This window comes from Stegastes partitus, unplaced genomic scaffold (genome assembly GCF_000690725.1).
Source record: "Stegastes partitus isolate 25-593 unplaced genomic scaffold, Stegastes_partitus-1.0.2 Scaffold170, whole genome shotgun sequence".
In the NCBI taxonomy this organism is placed as follows: domain Eukaryota; kingdom Metazoa; phylum Chordata; class Actinopteri; family Pomacentridae; genus Stegastes; species Stegastes partitus.
Window position 1 is genome coordinate 588,194 of NW_007577901.1, and position 17,398 is coordinate 605,591.

Here is a 17,398-nt window from a genome sequence, read left to right on the forward strand (position 1 = left end):
TACAATGCACACTGTATCAGTGAGATCACTGGAAGGAGAGAAGTGGGTGTTATGGCTCGCCGAGACCAAAGCCTCTATTGTTATATCTTTTCAATCAGGAGCTTGTTCTCTCTCCTACCCGTCATCAGGTCTACACCTATGCTCAGAGGCTTTTCAGGAGGAAAAAATCATCTTTATCTTCATCTTGATTTGCCTCGATGAACCTTTCCCTACATCTTCGTTTCTCTCTCTGCTCGTAGCTCAACGTAAGTCTCTTACATAGCAAACACGGCGGTGCAGCATCCCCGGAGCCTCTAAGGGCTAAAAGCTGTTGAACTGGTCGACCCGGTCGCGAGGAGAAGGTACATGGAAGCTCCTCGTCCATCACAGGGAATTTTCCCAGGCGTTGTTTCACCTGCTCAGCTGCTCCCTATTCAAACGCTCAGTCTGTACATATTCATTCACAAGGTAACATGAGTCACAGGTAAACCAGTCTTATTGAAAACCCTAACTGGCCGCACTGAATCGCGCCCTCAAAAACTAGCCGGGTTCAGGTTACACAGAATCACGTTTCCCTCTTTAGAATCTAGTTTCTTATATAACAACAGTCAGACGCGATTAGAACCTTTAACAGAAGCATTTTCTCAAATCTAAGGTTCACATGTATCGCTTGTGTTCGTTTTTTATTTAAATACATGATTTCCTTTGGCTTTTCTATGAAAATAGCCCGCGCCAGTGTTTTAAATACGGCTTTTAAAACCTTCAGAATTTGCATCCCTACTCAGCAAAGCACAAGCTGAAGCTCTGGAACTGAGTGTACAAGGAGAAAAAACTGCAGGAGATTTGGTGATCAGATTACCTGAATGTTTTCAGAGAAACTTCAGGAATCAGATCTGTGAAATGTCTGGAGAGGGAACTAGGATTTCTCTGTTCCCTCGTCTCGCTCCCGGCTCCTGATGAGCGCTGGTACCCTGAGCTGTAACTTGCTAATGATCGTGTGTGAAGCAAGTTAAATTCATCCCTGCTGTACGCTTTCCTGCACTTTCTATGCATTTAAGTCAGTCAAAAAGAATTTTCTCACTGCCTCCTCCGTAGCCTTCCTCCCTCTCTTCCCTGTCCTTGTTAATGACCTACTTTGAGTTTATAGCTTTGCTCTCCGAAACAAAACCAGGAGGAATTTTCCTCTCCCTATACCTCACCCATTTACCTCAAAGTATGTAAACAGATGCCGGTGAAGTGTGTGTGGGTGTGTGTGTGTGTGTCAGGGCTGTTACGTCAGCAGGGAGTTGTGTGTCAGCAGCAACTTGCCTGACGAATGAACGTGACATTATCTGTCATTTGGCAGTGCCTGCATCGTGCTAATGCCCAGTAATAACCAACAGTGGATCGCTAATCTGTACGTCTTCCCAAATGATCTTGTGACCTCGATTGTCCGCCAGACATCCGCCGCTTTGCAAACACAACCCGTCAGTTAGTTGGTTGCATGCACACGGCGGGCGATGCTCAACAACACTACGAATGTGCGACCGGTCCAGTGCCTAGCGATGCGATCCCCTGATTGACATCCCGGACAGGTCGAGGCCCAGGGCAGCCTGAGGTGGTGGGTGGTAATGATTTTTACCACCAAACACAGGCCAACTGACGTCACCCCCCTCTGCAAATGGCGCTCTCTGAAAGCCGGGTTTTGTTTGTGTCTTACGTCAAGGGTGGTGTGCATTAGTTACACAATATGTATTGGTTCCTTTCAGAGGAAACACCCGAGAGCAGATTCAGAGAAAGCCTGAAATGTCGCAGCGCTCCCAGTGTTGTGGCCTGTTGATAGCAGCCTTTATTATCAGTTACTGAAGAGATTGGAAAGTTTCAGTGTCTCAGGAAGCACAGAGTGACACAGGCTAGGATTTTTATTATGTTCTCCGTGTAAGTCATCCTGCCCTGTTTGCTATAACAGGAAACAAAGGAACAGTTTTCTACGTATAAACCGGAACGCACCTATGAATAGAATACGTCCGAGTGTTTCTTTAACAACGTCGTGTTCTCATGAGTTTCCTGAGGCCGCTGCGTCCCAGCTTCTGTGTTCAGTGTTTGCTGGTGTGTTTTGACATCATGTCTAAGCTGTCCTCATCAAGCATCTTAATCTCAAAAGTGCCCCCGACCAAAATGTTCCCATTTTCCCAGCCGGCCGTTAAAAATAGCCGAGGCTGACCTCTCGGCGGCTGGCGTCTCGATTACACAACCATTTTCATAAGCTCCAGAAATGTGACGCCGCTGCCGAGGAAGTTGGAAGTGTTCTCTCGCTAGCGTCGGTCCTGGGAGACCTGCAGGCCGAGGACTTTTTTCTGTCTGAGCCGTTGCAGATTGACCCTTGTCTCGCTTTCAGGACTGACTAGATGAGCAAATAGCTTTATCTGAGAAGTGGATCGGGCAGGACGCTTTTCAACAACCGAGTAGCTCTGGGTGTTGTTTTGTCCTTGAGCTGAAGTTCATGTGAAAGCTGCGCACAACGTGATAACATCAGAACGTTTAAGGCCGAGTTGGTTCATGCCTGCTGCGACTTGAATGTCCCTGTTCTTCTGAGGAACAGCTGTAAATGAACAGGAACGTTGCATCAGAGGTGTTTGGACAGCTCTGCCTTTGGGCGAGGGAGTCTCCTACTTCACAACTATTTTGTGTTGTACTTTGGAAATGTTGCGGCTGAACAATACGACTCTCCATAACTGTCAAAGCGACTGTTCCAGGCTGCATTCCCGCTCACATCTTAGGAGCAAAACTGGGTCAGCTTGCACCACGCCTAATAGTAACTCACACCCACTCGTTTTTGTTGTTGTTTGGATTGAATAGTTTCCGGATTGATTTATATAAAGTTGTGTTGACTGGTGTTGCGTAACCCTCCAAGCAGTTTTAACTCACTGAAGTTTTGCAGCTCGCACATCGGATCAGATCAGCACCGGACAACCAACATGGCAGATCAACCCGTCTGTGCCGTGTTCGTCAGTAGTTCTGGTATATCGACTCGTAACATCCCTCATGTAAAACAGACTCACCAGATTTGACCCTTCTCCTCCCATAATGCCGTAAGCAATTAAATTATTTTCATAACTGGCTAATCAGTTGACTATCAACTTAAGAGCTCTGCGTCCTGGATGTGTTTGGACTGTGCGTGCAGCTATGCTTACATTCTTGTGTGTTTTTTTTGTGCCATAACTTGAGGCCAGATAATAGCTGGGCCGCCTGCCAGCGCCTCTTGTTTTCTTGCTCGGTTACCCACGTATACATGCACCGTGCAGCCCTTTGTAGCCTTAAAGGGGATTGTGTATCCCCTCGGAGCTCCTGGATATCCTGAGTCTCCCTTCCTGAGCAGAGCAGATCTTATTTTTCATCCCAGTGCCCTTGTCCACAGATTGCTTTTTGCCCAACGGGGGAAACTGGTTTCTGTGCATGCAGGAAGGAATTAAGTAACCGTGTATTGTTTTTGTATTTTCTCTCGGTCGCCCCTGGAAAGCACATAAAGTCTCCAGCCAAATTCCAGACGCCGTTACTCACAGCTTGGCCAGCTGAGGTGTGTCCGAACATAACCCGTCACCATGGAGACCGGGGGATGATGTTGTAGCCGGCTTGGTGTTTGAGCTAATCTGGAAACTTGAAAGCTTTTTGGTTTGTTAGGTTTTTCTTCTTCTTCTGTCTATTGTGTGTGTGTGTTAATGCATTCCAGGAAAGAGTTGCGGTAACGGACAGATGAATGTTTACCGAGGTGGAGCTTGGTTGCCATGTCGATGTGGGTTCATGTGTCATCGGTGCCTCCTCGATATTCCACTGAATGACCACGGAGCGCTTTGCTAACCGGCTGCTTACGGCACACTGACATGGACGTCTGGTGAATGGAGTAGCGCGGGTGTCAAGTGTACACCTTATTGATCGCTTTTATATTGAGAACAGTTGTGTTTTCATACGTTATTTATTGCTGAGTTCAGCGTATTCAACAAAAAGCTCTCCGACTCTTCAACAGCAGGGAGGAGCAGATGATAGTGAAAAGATGTCTTGACAGAATAGTGCGAGTGTTACACACTTCCACGCAGTTTGCCAGCAGTAAATTGTAGGTCAGCGTAGACTTAAGTAATTATCTGGATAAATACCAAATGACCTGAATATGTACTCGGTGTTGGCACACTTGCTGTGTATTTTTAAGTCGTGTCTGCAGAACACTTCATAACATGACCGCCGGAGGTTTTGTACGCCAGAGGAGGTGAATGTAGGTGAGATCCTCATGTTTGGATTGAAATTATGCTGAGTGATGGAACATGTTTGGTATAGTTTTCCACTTCGCCGCCATCTTTAGCTCCATATGTGGTACCAGAGGGATTTGCCAAATATTGTGTTTTAATAACTAATTCCCAAACTTTAATCCTGCAGTTGTTTCACATTTAAATTCCACCATCATGTTGAGAGTTTTCAATACAACACTGATTTAATGCTCCAGAGCGTTAGCCAGTCAGATGTGGCCATTTTTTGTTGTTGTTTTCCAGCAGCACTGTAGGCGAGCAGCGTTCCCTCACATCCCCCCGTTTTCAGGAATAACCTGCTATCATGACCTCCCTCTTTCCTGTTTTTGATACTAATACAGTCTGGCTATTTTCAGAGCCCCACAGGCAGTTTGTTCAGTTTTGTTCCTCTTAGTAGTTTGCTGTCTGTCGCAGGGTAAACTTTTGTGAGCCTTTTGTCGGGCAGAAAACAAGCAGCGGTGCTTTTGGAGGCGCGTGGCGTTTTGTGGTCGGGTTTGTTGTCGACATACGGTTGTTTTTAAACGGGCCAAACCGATGTTTACCGTCAGCGCCGTTGTGCTGACGGCAGGACAAAGCCGTACGCCCAGTGTTCCAGAGCGTCGGGCCTGAAAAACAGAGCTCAGCATTCACTCGGTCAGTTGACAGTGGGCAGCTGAGTGGATCTGCAGCCCTGGCAGCGGTATGCCAGGAGCTGCTGAACCCCACTGACCGCCCAGTCTGCTGCTGCTCCACATACTGAACAGTCTAAACCTACACGTGTACTCCTTCCTTTGTCTGAAAACGCTTTGAACAAGGCACTTTTGTCCAAACTAGATGTAGAAATCAACTTTTTCTGAGCACAGCGACAAGAAAATGAGCTGCACATGACAAGAAATTACAGTTTTGTCCTCGTTCATTCAGACAGAGACCTGGTGTTTTTAGAGCTGCTCGGGCGTCCTACCAAGACGGAGCGGCCAGACTCGCCCTGAAGCACTTTGTTTGAGCTTTCTGTTCGTCTTTGTTGAATTTTGGGCTCCGTCGGATTTCACACTGATCTTCTGTTTTCACGGTTTTTAGAGATGTACGGGTTGTCCGACGCGTCGCAGAACACAGCTTCTTTTATGGAGGAGATTCAGCTGACGCCAACTCAGCCGACCCCACAAGTCCCGTGCTTGCTCTTTCACTTGACCTCAAACGGTCCGTCACTTTCAGATTTAAATCCCCGCCCGTGCCCGGTTACTCCGAAGCAGCCTCCGTATATCTGCTCCATCGGCACATGTCAGTTCTATGTCCCCGCTGATTAAATGACAAACTTGCAGCTGATAGGATTGTGCCACCACATTCCCCACATCCTTGTGCTTTGCTTTGTCTTTCTTCATGTCGTTTCTTTGCCTTTTCAACCTCGAACATCTTCATACATGCTTTCATTAATGTACCAGAGAGTTAAACGTCAGGATGGAGTTCCTCTGAAAGAGGAAATACCTTGTTGGGAGGATACATGACTAGCTCGGTGTTATGACTAACTCCAGACATTTCCAGCTTACTTTATCGTGAAAATCACTCAACTCCCCGATGACTCCCAGTCTGCTGTTTATACGTGCTACTTATGCAACCGCACCGACGCGATCCAAGATAGGAGAATGGTGGCGATAGAAAGGGAAGAAACGGGTGCTGCTGCAAGTTGCATAACAGCCGACTGACCTCTGCTCGTGTTTTGCCTTCATGAGTACACATATTTTGGAGACGCTCGCGGCCGCTCAGCCTGCCATTGTGTGCAGAGCCCTTTGTTGGAAAGCAATTAAAGAGTGTTTCAGTGGAGGTTTCTTTTTTTTTTTTTGGCCATCCTCCGACGTGGCTCAGAGTGAGAGGTTTGGAAACCGGTGCGAAGCTGAAGCAGCTTTTTGTTTGGCCGTTCACGGCACAGAGCTCCCCTCTGCCCACCTATTTAAATTCTCCAGACCCTCGCAGCTCAGTGCCTCTATTCTTGAAGAATACGTGAAGTGTTTTCAGATGGATTTTTTTCCTCTAAGCCGGCAATACAAGACCCATTGTAACCGAATTCATCCCGAGCCTTTAAGTAATGTTCACTGAGACGGACACGGGCAGCGTGCTGAAAATCCTTGAGACCTAAACAAGATGTTAAGGAAGCAGTTTAAATAAGTTACGTAACTCCCTGCAGCTGAACATTTTCTCATTAAGTAAAAAAACAAAAATCTGCATTCCTGGTTTAAAGAAAGAAAAGAGATGGAACATGTTTGCCTCCGTCAGCCAAAGGCAGCGTACAATAAGGTGTATTCTGCTCTAATGAAGCTCAAACACAGATATCATGTTTGCTGTCATGCACAGCGATGACAACAGCGTTCAGGGAATCGCCGTTTTTTTTTCCTGCCTCGTTCTCTGGAACGAAACTCGAAACCCAAAGATATCTTTCCCAGTCTGTGAACGAGAGCATTGAAGGCCAACTGAGTTCCTCTTTCTGTGTTTCAGGCCTACGAGCGCCGCTTCCCCACCTGCCACCTCATCCCCATGTTTGTGGCGAGCGATGTGGTGGACGAGGAGACCAGCGAGGACGGCGCCACCCACAAGATCGAGCGCCGCTGTGCTCTGGACGTCGACGCTCCACGCCTCCTCAAAAGGGTATCTCCTACTTCAGACCTTCAGCTAATGCGCATCATAAGAACGGTCCTCGATGAAGCCGTTTTTCACTGCAGAAACTTAGGAGCAGAAAAAAGAAGCTACGCCAGGGTGTAGACGCTTCTACTGGACACTTTATGTATATTTTTCTTTTTTGTGCACTGTTGGATGCTGAGAAACGGCATTTCAGTTTTTCTGCATGTGCTGCACAAGTAGAGTTCCCTACGTGCTCTTAGAACTAGTTCTGTCGGGTAGCTATGTCAGAATTAACGTCAGAGCTGTCGGATTCTACGCTGCAATGGAAACAGAAAGAACGTAAAGACCGATCAGAGGTCAGGTTCTGTCATTCTGTCGCACCACCTTGTGCCTACACCGAGTTCCTGCAGTGAAAAGCAAACAGAAGCTGTTGTTGTTCAGTCGGAAAATCTCTTCTGTGCAGCGTAACAAAGCCCTAAAGCTTTAAATCTTAAAAAGACAAAGTGAAACTCTTTAAGTATTTGACTGATAATAATTGGAAGAAACTTGGGATCAACACGTACAAAGGCCCACAGGTGTCACTGATACTAGAACACTGGTGGCTCTAAACGCTGCAGATAATTCACTACTTTCATTTTTAGTTTGTTTTCCTGCACGTCTCCTATCAGCTCAGTGTAAACAACCTGCAGTGCAGCTGAAAAGTCCCGACATTTTTGTGTGTCGGTCACAGCTGAGTCACTGAAGGCTTCATGGTTGAGCTAAAGAGAGCAGGTTGTACTTTATTGTTTTGACAGGATCTGGTTTGAGAAAGCAGTTTTAAAAGGAGACATTGATGAAATATTCTGATTGTAGCTTAGTTTTGGTTGTTTCAGTAACACACGATTAGTTTCACTGATTGCTGGAAAGTTGAAAATCCACAGTTTTCCCTGTCGTTTGTGTCTCATGTCGGTTTCGTTTCCTGTAACGTGACTTGTTGTGTTTCGTCCTCAGATTGCCGGCGTGGACTACGTCTACTTCATCCAGAAAAACAAGCTGAACCGAAAGGAGAGGACGCTGCACATCGAGTCCCACAATGAGACCTTCTCCAACAGGGTCATCATCCACGAGACCTGCTGCTACTCGGTCAGTAGGAAGCCTAGGAGCAGCTCGTACTGCTGGACCGTGTATATTCTTAGCTCAGGTTTTAGCGCAAGAGAAATCAAACCCCGACCCCAGCTGTTTGTGACATGCTCGACCCATTTAGTCGGCTACGAATGCAGAGAAATGAGCAAACGTTTTGTAAAGCTGTCGTTCAGCTGCCGCCAGCACACCCATGTCACTGTTTGTTCCTGCTTTAATCTGTCCACTGCCTCCCTGCAGAGAGAGCCATGTTTAGACCAGCTCCGTTGCTAGTTATCTCTGCCCATCCTGCATTATTCAGCCCTCTGCATTCTGGCTGAACGCTCACAAACACTGATCTGAAAGCAGCGCTTCTCGCCTTGTCTCTCACCCCGCGTCTTCGCTGCTCACGCTCAGCCCTGACCACGGATCTGCCCGGTCATGAATGGATGAGCTCTGAGTTAATGAGGTCAAGCATGTTGCATTAGCCTCCAACCAACTAGCGCGCTAATTTTAGGTCCAAGGCTGCTTCTTATTGTGTGCGTTAGCATGCTACGCTAGCTGTAACCAGGACGGACGGCACAGTGAGGCCGAGCTGCAGGACCCGGCTGAAGCTGGAGTATGTTGGTAGTCGAGTGTAACTGAACTACCAGTGCAACAGAAAGCAGCCCGGGATCTTTCTGTGGAGTCTCCATGTTCTCCCCGTGCAGCGTGGGTTCTCTCCGGGTTCTCCGGCTTCCTCCCACAGTCCAGAAACATGCTGAGGTTAATTGGTGATTGTAAATTGTCCGTAGGTGTGAATGTGAGTGTGCTTGGTTGTCTGTCTCTAAGTGTAGCCCTGTGATAGACTGGTTACCTGTCCAGGTGAACCTTCACCCTGAGTCAGCTGGGATAGACTCCAGCCCCCCATGACCCTAGTGAGGATTAAGGTGTAGAGATGATGGACGGATGTTGATTCCAGGTTTTAATGAATAATTAAAGAAATGTAACCTTCAATTTTATTTTATTTTTATGGAATTGTCAAACAGCAAAAAGAGCTTTTTAAGCCTTTCTACTCATAGCGGGTCGTGCTGCTGCTGTAGAGGTGACAGGAGCAGAAAGATCCAGAACATAAAATAAAATAATTGTGCAGGATGCCGACCAGCTGATCCTGACCATTTCTTCAGTTTTGCATTAATGTTTTCTTTTTAAAATTTCCTCACGTTGCCTTGTTCATGTGTTTGCGTTCTGTTTCTGGTTCATGTGTGGATAAAACCTGCTAATTTTACGCGGCGGCCAGACTGACACACACACTCCCACTCGCGGCGCACACAGCGTGAGAACTCCTTCGCGTGCGTCATCACCCAGCGAAGCTAGCTGGGTGTGTGGTTGCCATAGTAACATCCTGCCTCTTGCATGCGTGTGTGTGTGTGTACAGTATACTACAAAGTGTGTGTGTTTGTGTTTGGCACAGGTCCACCCGGAGAACGAGGACTGGACGTGTTTCGAGCAGACCGCCAGCCTGGACATCAAGTCCTTCTTCGGCTTTGAGAGCAACGTGGAGAAGATTGCCATGAAGCAGTACGCCAGCAGCATCAAAAAGGTGCGTCGCCGTCGCCGCTGCTCCGTGTGATCGCTGCCGAGGCGCCTCAGCGTGCACGGAAAAGTTCACAGTGATGTAATCAGAGCAGAATCGAGATCAATCTATTGTACGAGGTTTGATGGTTTTTTGAAGCATGAGTCAGTTCATCTCAGGCTGTAATTACATAATAAGCTTGTATAATCCCTCAGACTGGACAGGGGGCTTCAGCTGGGCACCCAGTGAGTCATCTGCTCTCAGTTTTGATGCGTTTCATTTCTTCTCCTCCTCTGTTGCCGTTACCTTGCGCGGTATGAATCCTACCTGAATACGCCGGGCCTTCGCCTTGCTCGCTTTGAAAAGGTCACGCGTGAAGAGATGATGTGTTTCTTCACTTGACAGGGAAAGGAGATCATCGAGTACTACCTGAAGGAGCTGGAGGACGAGGGCATCACTCACGTGCCCCGCTGGACCCCGTCGTCGCTCTCCCTGCCCCTGCCCAGACCCACCAGCCTCTCCAGCCCACCGGTTCTCCCCAAACTCGCCGTCACGCCCGCCGTTTCCATCCCGCCGGCCGCCGACGCCAAAGACGGCGCTTCACCGGACGCCAAGCAGGACGCCAGCGTTGTCCAGACAGAGAGTCTGACTGAGATCCTGGCCGGCACACCTGAAGGTCTGCTCCTACGCTCGACCGGAAAACGCTTAGATGCTTATTTTACTTGCAAAAAGCAGTTAAAGTGTCGAAAGACATCCATAGTTGAGCTTATTTTGCATTCGTACAAATCAAACACAACAAAAAATAACAAAATGAACCTGCTAGGAGATAAAAACCCAGAAAAGATGATTATTTATTGCTGCCTAAATGCACATGGAGTTTGCATATAGAAGAAACTGACACGAGGTTTGGGAAAGTGGAACTCATTTCTCTGATTATCTCACTGAAAGGCTCTCAATTATTGCCGTTCTTGAACTGAACTGTTTCAAGAAGTGCATGTTTCTTGTTTATATCAGTCAGAAGTTGAGTTCCTTGAAATAAATCAACAGATTGGTTGTGAGAATAGTGCTGACAAACGTCCAGATCGTATTGCAATACAAAAAAAAAGAGAATTTATTATAAAATAATTGAAGGATATGAAGCTTTTGTTGTAGCTCAGGTTCTAGACGGTTATTGTTCGAAGGAAACTTTTTATTTGCACTCATGATAAAGGATTTTTTGTCTTTGAACCTGATGATTCTTTCTGTTGGTACAAATTCTGGGTCTAACAAATGCTGTAATTTTGGTGATTTATTCTTTCAAATCTACAGAGGGGTTAAAATACTAAAACAAGACTTTATGTTTAGATTTATTCATTGACTTCAGAGCTTTGTGTTGCCTGCAAGCTTTTATAGAAGAGATTATATTTGACACAACTGATGAAAACTTTGTGCAAAGAGAAACAAATGAAAAGTGTTTCTAGTTGTATTTCCATTGAAGGTTTATTGGACATTCCAGGTCACCACAGTGGTTCAGTCTGAGTGTTGATGGGAGTTTTTACGCGTGTTGCAGATAAACTGGATGCAGATTACATCAAGCGTTACCTGGGCGACCTGACCCCGCTGCAGGAGAGCTGCCTGATCCGACTTCGCAAATGGCTCCAGGAGACGCACAAGGGAAAGGTAACGGGCCGCTTATCGACCGAGTGCGAGGACGCGTACGAGGACGTTCGCCGTTTTGTTTGTTCTCAGATTACCTGAACGTGCAACCAAACGAGAACAACAGGTTACAGAAGGAAAACGAAAGGAGCATTTAACTTCTGTGCACAGTGATAGACGCGCCTCAGAGTGTTTAAAGTGAACAGTGCAAACATTTTATTTGTACTAATTCACTGCTTTTTAAAAAGTCTCCTGAAGTATGGAACGTTTGAGCCGCAGTAGATTTTAAATATATCAAGTTTTCAACCTGCTGTCGCGCTCAGCTTGTGTCTTTTATTGTGCTAGAAGTCACATCATGAGCAAAATGAGCAGCAAACACTACAGCTGACCAGTTTGTCTTGAAACTGTGATGTACTGATGACATTCTCAGAAACAAAAACATCAGATTTTTCGAGGTTTTATTGGTAACAAACTAAAAAAAGCAGCGATCCTGTCCGCTTGCAGGTTGGAACTTTCTGGTTCAAACCTGCCGTCGTGTAGCGTAGAGTCGCTTTACGGCGTTTGAGCAGCGTTGTGGGTGAGCTGGTGTGCTGAGGTGCAGCGAGTGACGAAGGAATGAGTTAAGATCTGCACCTTCTGAAGGAAACAACAATGTGGAGTCAGATCTGAGACATTTAAAAGCAGGGATGTAATAATTTAATGAAAAAAGCACTAAATGGTCAGTTTTTATGGTTGTTGGGGGTTAAATTAATTAACCAGATTTTAAATTAACCAGCTGGCAGCGACATCAACCGTGATGTTTTGTTTGTTGTGTTAACTTCAGCTCAATGCCTCCCCCCCTCAGATCCCCAAAGACGAGCACATCCTGCGTTTCTTGCGGGCCCGGGACTTCAACATGGACAAGGCCCGGGAGATCTTGTGCCAGTCCCTGACCTGGAGGAAGCAGCACCAGGTGGACTACCTGCTGGAGACCTGGAGCTCCCCGCAGGTGCTGCAGGACTACTACACCGGCGGCTGGCACCACCACGACAGAGGTAGGATCGTATCTGCGGCCACGCCCGAAGCTAGCAGAGCAAGTAAACACGCTGGAAGGTCACGTGTATGCATACAGGTCTTTCATGAAGGCTGTTGTCTTAGACTCACTCAGTGACTTAAATAATGGGACTGTGTGCACACATTTCCATCGTTCCTCACAAACCGCAGCTCTCTGAAATAAAACAACGATTCAATTTGTTGGCGCTGCTCGGTTCCCCTCACACAAACACTCACATTCCTCATTTGGGCGTGCACTTTGGGTTCCCATTTAGAAGAAGAGGACGGCCGTGTAAATCAAATGTGGCTTCATGTTCCCCCCCACATCGTTTGATCTTTTAGTTTGAGATCTGTACGAGGATCGAGGGGGACTGAGCCTTACAGCGCCTCGCACCAGAGCAGATGGCGAACAATGCAGACGTTTCCACTTAACGTGCCGCCTTGTGCAGCGTAAACAGCGTAATGGATCGTGTCAATATTTGCTTTGTTCTGCTAGACGGCCGCCCGCTGTACATCCTGAGGCTGGGCCAGATGGACACCAAAGGGCTGGTTCGCGCTCTCGGGGAGGAGTCGCTGCTCAGACACGTACGTAACACAACTTCCATGTTTACGTGGAGTCGCGACGTTTGTAGGTCAGGACGGCTTCTGGTGCGGTGTGAAGTGTGTCAGCAGCAGGATGTGTGCAGTCGCATCAGTAGTCCGTTTGTTTACAAAGCTGTCAGAAATGTACAGTCGTGTTCTCGTGTGGTTTCAGGTGCTGTCCATCAACGAAGAGGGTCTGAGGCGCTGCGAGGAGAACACCAAGGTGTTCGGCCGGCCCATCAGGTGAAGCACGGATCAGTAGAGGGCGGGAAAAATGATCTGATTTAGGCAGGAATGAAAGTTTTAAACAGTTTCCTTCCTGACCACGTTAAGCACCAACGACGTACACACTGAGACGACATGTTTGCAGGAAATCTAAATCCGACTAAATCACAATCAGTTTTATTGACAGGTCGGTTTGTTTTCTTTTTACAGACGAGGAATTTGTAGAGATGATTTGGTGCCTCGTCAGCAGTAAACGCTGACGAGTTCAGGATATTTAAAGGAGGATAGAAAGCACGTGTTGCAAGTCAGTGGACAGCGAGTGTGACGAGTCGAACAAACATCCAGGTGATGAGGAAGTTATAAAACAGTAATAGAAATATTTACAGTGTGCAGGAATGTACATTTACCAGCAGGCGAACCTGTTATTCGTCTCTCTGCAGCAGTTTAATTTCAGAATAATACTCACAGCTGATCTACACGACGGAGAGACTCGTTTCCTTTGCTCTGTTCTAGTTAGAACCAGACTTACAGCTGAATAGATGCACCTAACAGAGGTCTCGGAGAGAATCAGCAACAAATAATGATAACAAATAAATAAATACAGGACTTAACTAATGTATTAGACCACCACCCAGTGTCAGGTTTATCTCTAAATTAACAGCATTGCTAATTACTGTAACGGGTAATACACCAGAATGACATTTTAATGCTGAAATATAATTATTATTGTCTTCCATGTATTTTCTAATGTACTGTTTTACAAAAAAACCTGAAAAAACAGTAAAGCACATTATTATTTCTTGAATAAGATGTCAAATTATAGTTATTTGTTTGCATTCCTTGAACAGAAACATTGGCTTTAGTGGCTGAATTCAGTTTGAAATTCCTCATTCCTGTTGTAAAAGGTAAAACGTGGAGAGCTGAGTGTGAATTAAAGCACCTTCATGATGCTGGATAGTCTGTAAATATAAAAATATACAGTGTTTAACAAGTTAGAGGTGGTCTAATAAACCTGTACATAACAAATAATGATGAATATAATCATCATTTGCAGCTCTAGAGAAGTATAGCACAAGCTTTAAATGTGGCGCACGTGAATAGAAACACAATTAAGTGGAAATTAAGCAAAAATAAAGCCGGTTTGGTTTCAGTCCAGCTGCTGTAGCCGGACTCAGGTGCACACGAACACGAAGCAGGAGGAGAGCTATCTCCCTCAGAATGGAAAGAATGCAGGAGGCTCGCTCAGATAGGACGGCGTGAGAGGGAGGCAGCGGAGATGGTATCTGTCATCTGTCAGCCCTCCAACAGGAGGAGCCGTGCAGGAAGGCATGCGAGCTATGAATGGCCGTCACGTCACGGCGCTCGGCAGGAGCAGATACGAGGATGTGGAGGGATTCAGAATTAGCCTTCTTCACCACTTAAGCCCCGCCGCAGGGTGACGGGTGTTAAGTGGTCAGAAAGAGGCCGCAGCCCAGTTGTGCGTCTTTGTGACTTTGTCGGCGCGCTAATCCTCCGGCTTCCTCCCCCGTAGCTGCTGGACGTGCCTGGTGGACCTGGAGGGGCTGAACATGCGCCACCTGTGGCGGCCGGGAGTCAAGGCGCTGCTGAGGATCATCGAGGTGGTGGAGGCCAACTACCCCGAGACTCTGGGGCGGCTGCTCATCCTGAGGGCGCCCAGGGTCTTCCCGGTCCTTTGGACGCTGGTGAGGGGACACTTACTGACAATGTGGTGCCAGTGTTTTTAATGTGAGGTCCGCCCTCAAATCATAAATATTAATGTTACAGCAGCATCGACTGACGATCACCAAGTCTCTCCTGTTTAGCATCGACTGCCTACAAACATGTTAGCTGTCTGTTAGCCCCGTGAGCCTCAAGTGTTTTGCCCCGAGTCATTTAACATTTAACACCTGCTGCTCTGGGTAATACACAAGTCAAGTTTTGTCGAACAGCATGTTCCTGTTTAACGCTGTAACGCCGCTACGTCATCAGGGTGATGTTTATTACAACCTTATTACAACAACATTTTTACCATTTGGTGTGTTAATAACTGCCTCTGGCCTCAGGTGAGTCCGTTCATCGATGAAAACACCCGCAAGAAGTTCCTGATCTACGCGGGCAACGACTACCAGGGTCCCGGAGGTCTGGTGGATTACATCGACAAGGAGATCATCCCCGACTTCCTGGGAGGAGAGTGCATGGTGAGTGTGCTCCGAGGTTACGGTCGGGTTTTGTTGCGGACGTGAACTCCTCTCGCTGACCCAGTTCCGTGCGCGCTCGCGTGCGTTTCCTCCGCAGTGCGAGGTACCGGAGGGCGGCCTGGTCCCCAAGTCCATGTACCGCACGGCCGAGGAGCTGGAGAACGAGGACGTCCGCCTGTGGACCGAGACCATCTACCAGAGCGCCAGCATCTTCAAGGGAGCTCCACACGAGGTGAGGCCGAGCTCAGGGCGCCAGAGGGGGGAAGGAAGACATGGAAGTCTGCGGTGGTTTCACATGAATATGTAGGCCAGGACTTCAGAGAGCTGCAGCGAGCCTCGGAGGGAGGTTCTGTTGAACCTTCTGCCATCTAGTGGCTGCGACGCGTTCATTCCTTCTGAATCCAGACGAGGATCACAGAACACAATCTGGCTGCAGTGACACGCTGCTAGAGTCGATTATATAAGTTACAGCAGAGGAACAGATGCAGCGTCACGCGTAATCGGCCTCACGGAGAAGGTCTGATTTCATGTCAGCGAATCCACAACCTCACGCAGATGTTCACAGCTTTCTCCTTCTTCCAGCACATTTAGCCGAGGCTCGTTAGCAGAAGGAGTTAATGCAGAATTTTTGGTTTTAATGGTTTAAAAAGAACATTTTTGAAGCTCGCAGAAGCCCCGCAGTCACAGACTTACTGCATATTTCCCTCATCCCTCTGAACTCCAAGCAGCTTCTGGTCGTTTTATTTGCTCCGTGTCGTTTTTACTCACCGTGGGTTCATTTTTCATCACAACATAAAGTCCTGCAGCTCTATAGAAACAGAACAACCAGAACTAAAGGGAGAGAGAACTGGAAAAATCTCTTTTATTCATTATGAATTGAATTTCCCTTCTGTAATAAATAAAGTATTTTTCATTTCATTTCATGAAACCGTTAATTAACAATCATTAAAAAACAAAAACAAAAGAAAATACTAGCGGCTCTACATGCTATAAAGAAAGTTAGTCCGTCTTGTGCAAATTGTTTGTTGAAAAAATAGTGATTTCTATGAAAGATCTGGATTTTTAGCTTCCGTCTGAGTTCATTTTCTTCTCAGGAAACTAAACAAACAACTAAAAGTGAACCAAAGAGCCGTACGATTGAAAGAAAACCCCACAAGACCCAGTAAAATACGATAAAAGACAAAACCCAATGAAAGAAAGTAAAATAACAGAAGAGCTGTCGAGCTCTACTGGGATAAAACTCAGCAGCACTTCTCAGACAGCTTAGATTTTAGTTGTTTATTTTTCTCAGGGAGCTGAACACGAGTAGTTCAAGGTACATTTCTGGTGGTTTTCCATGATGGCAGGTTTTGGGGTTCAGAGGATTAACTGTAGAAAATAAGACAAACACACTTTAACCCTTTGAAGCACTTTGTTGACTCGTGTGTGGCTGTTTTGTACTTCAGTGTGTATTTGTGGTGTTTGTGCGACGAATCTCCTTCGGGACGATAAAGTTCATCTCGTCTCTCGCTCCGGGAGGATTTAAACATTTCTCCAGGCTCCTGTCAGAGTTTGCTTCAACCTCTGTTTCCTCCGACCAGCTGCTGATCGAGATCATCGACGCCTCCTCGGTCATCACGTGGGACTTCGACGTGTGCAAAGGCGACGTTGTCTTCAACATCTACCACTCCAAACGGGCCCCGCAGGCGCCGCGCAAAGACCCGCTGGGGGCCCACGGCATCACCTCGCCGGGGGGCAACAACGTGCAGCTCATCGACAAGTCCTGGACGCTGGGCCAAGACTACAGCATGGTGGAGTCCCCGCTCACCTGCAAGGAGGGCGAGAGCGTGCAGGTGAGGGCTCGCCGTCGCCAGAAACTCCTGCTTACAAACGCAGAGTTCAGGCTCCAGTGACGGATCTGACAGATGCTCTCTGGTGGAGTAAAGGAATAAACTGTAACGTTGTGAATGACTCCTTCCCTCAGGGTTCCCATATCACCCGGTGGCCAGGCTTCTACATCCTCCAGTGGAAGTTCCACAACATGCCGGCCTGCTCGGCCACCAACCTGCCCCGAGTGGACGACGTCCTGGCCACGCTGCAGGTCTCCTCCCACAAGTGTAAAGTCATGTACTACACCGAGGTGCTGGGCTCCGAGGACTTCAGGTTGGTCGCTGAGCCGAGCGCGAGCCCAAGACATGCAGCTGGAACCAGGAGTTTACCTCCACCGTATGAAAAGACAGAAAACCTTT

At 47.2% G+C, this 17,398-nt stretch overlaps 1 protein-coding gene across 2 annotated transcripts in view; it reads left to right on the forward strand.

The window, feature by feature from the left end:
* Positions 1–17,398, forward strand: part of si:dkey-237i9.1 (SEC14-like protein 1) — a 35,081-nt gene that overhangs the window by 10,704 nt on the left and 6,979 nt on the right. For both annotated transcript variants that reach the window (XM_008279804.1, XM_008279805.1), the window contains exons 3-15: positions 6,723–6,872; positions 7,836–7,967; positions 9,397–9,525; positions 9,904–10,174; positions 11,048–11,157; positions 11,978–12,167; positions 12,662–12,750; positions 12,920–12,990; positions 14,504–14,675; positions 15,036–15,170; positions 15,268–15,402; positions 16,751–17,002; positions 17,134–17,312. In XM_008279804.1, coding sequence (XP_008278026.1) covers positions 6,723–6,872; positions 7,836–7,967; positions 9,397–9,525; positions 9,904–10,174; positions 11,048–11,157; positions 11,978–12,167; positions 12,662–12,750; positions 12,920–12,990; positions 14,504–14,675; positions 15,036–15,170; positions 15,268–15,402; positions 16,751–17,002; positions 17,134–17,312 — 2,015 coding nt within the window. The remainder of the gene's footprint in view (positions 1–6,722; positions 6,873–7,835; positions 7,968–9,396; positions 9,526–9,903; positions 10,175–11,047; positions 11,158–11,977; positions 12,168–12,661; positions 12,751–12,919; positions 12,991–14,503; positions 14,676–15,035; positions 15,171–15,267; positions 15,403–16,750; positions 17,003–17,133; positions 17,313–17,398) is intronic.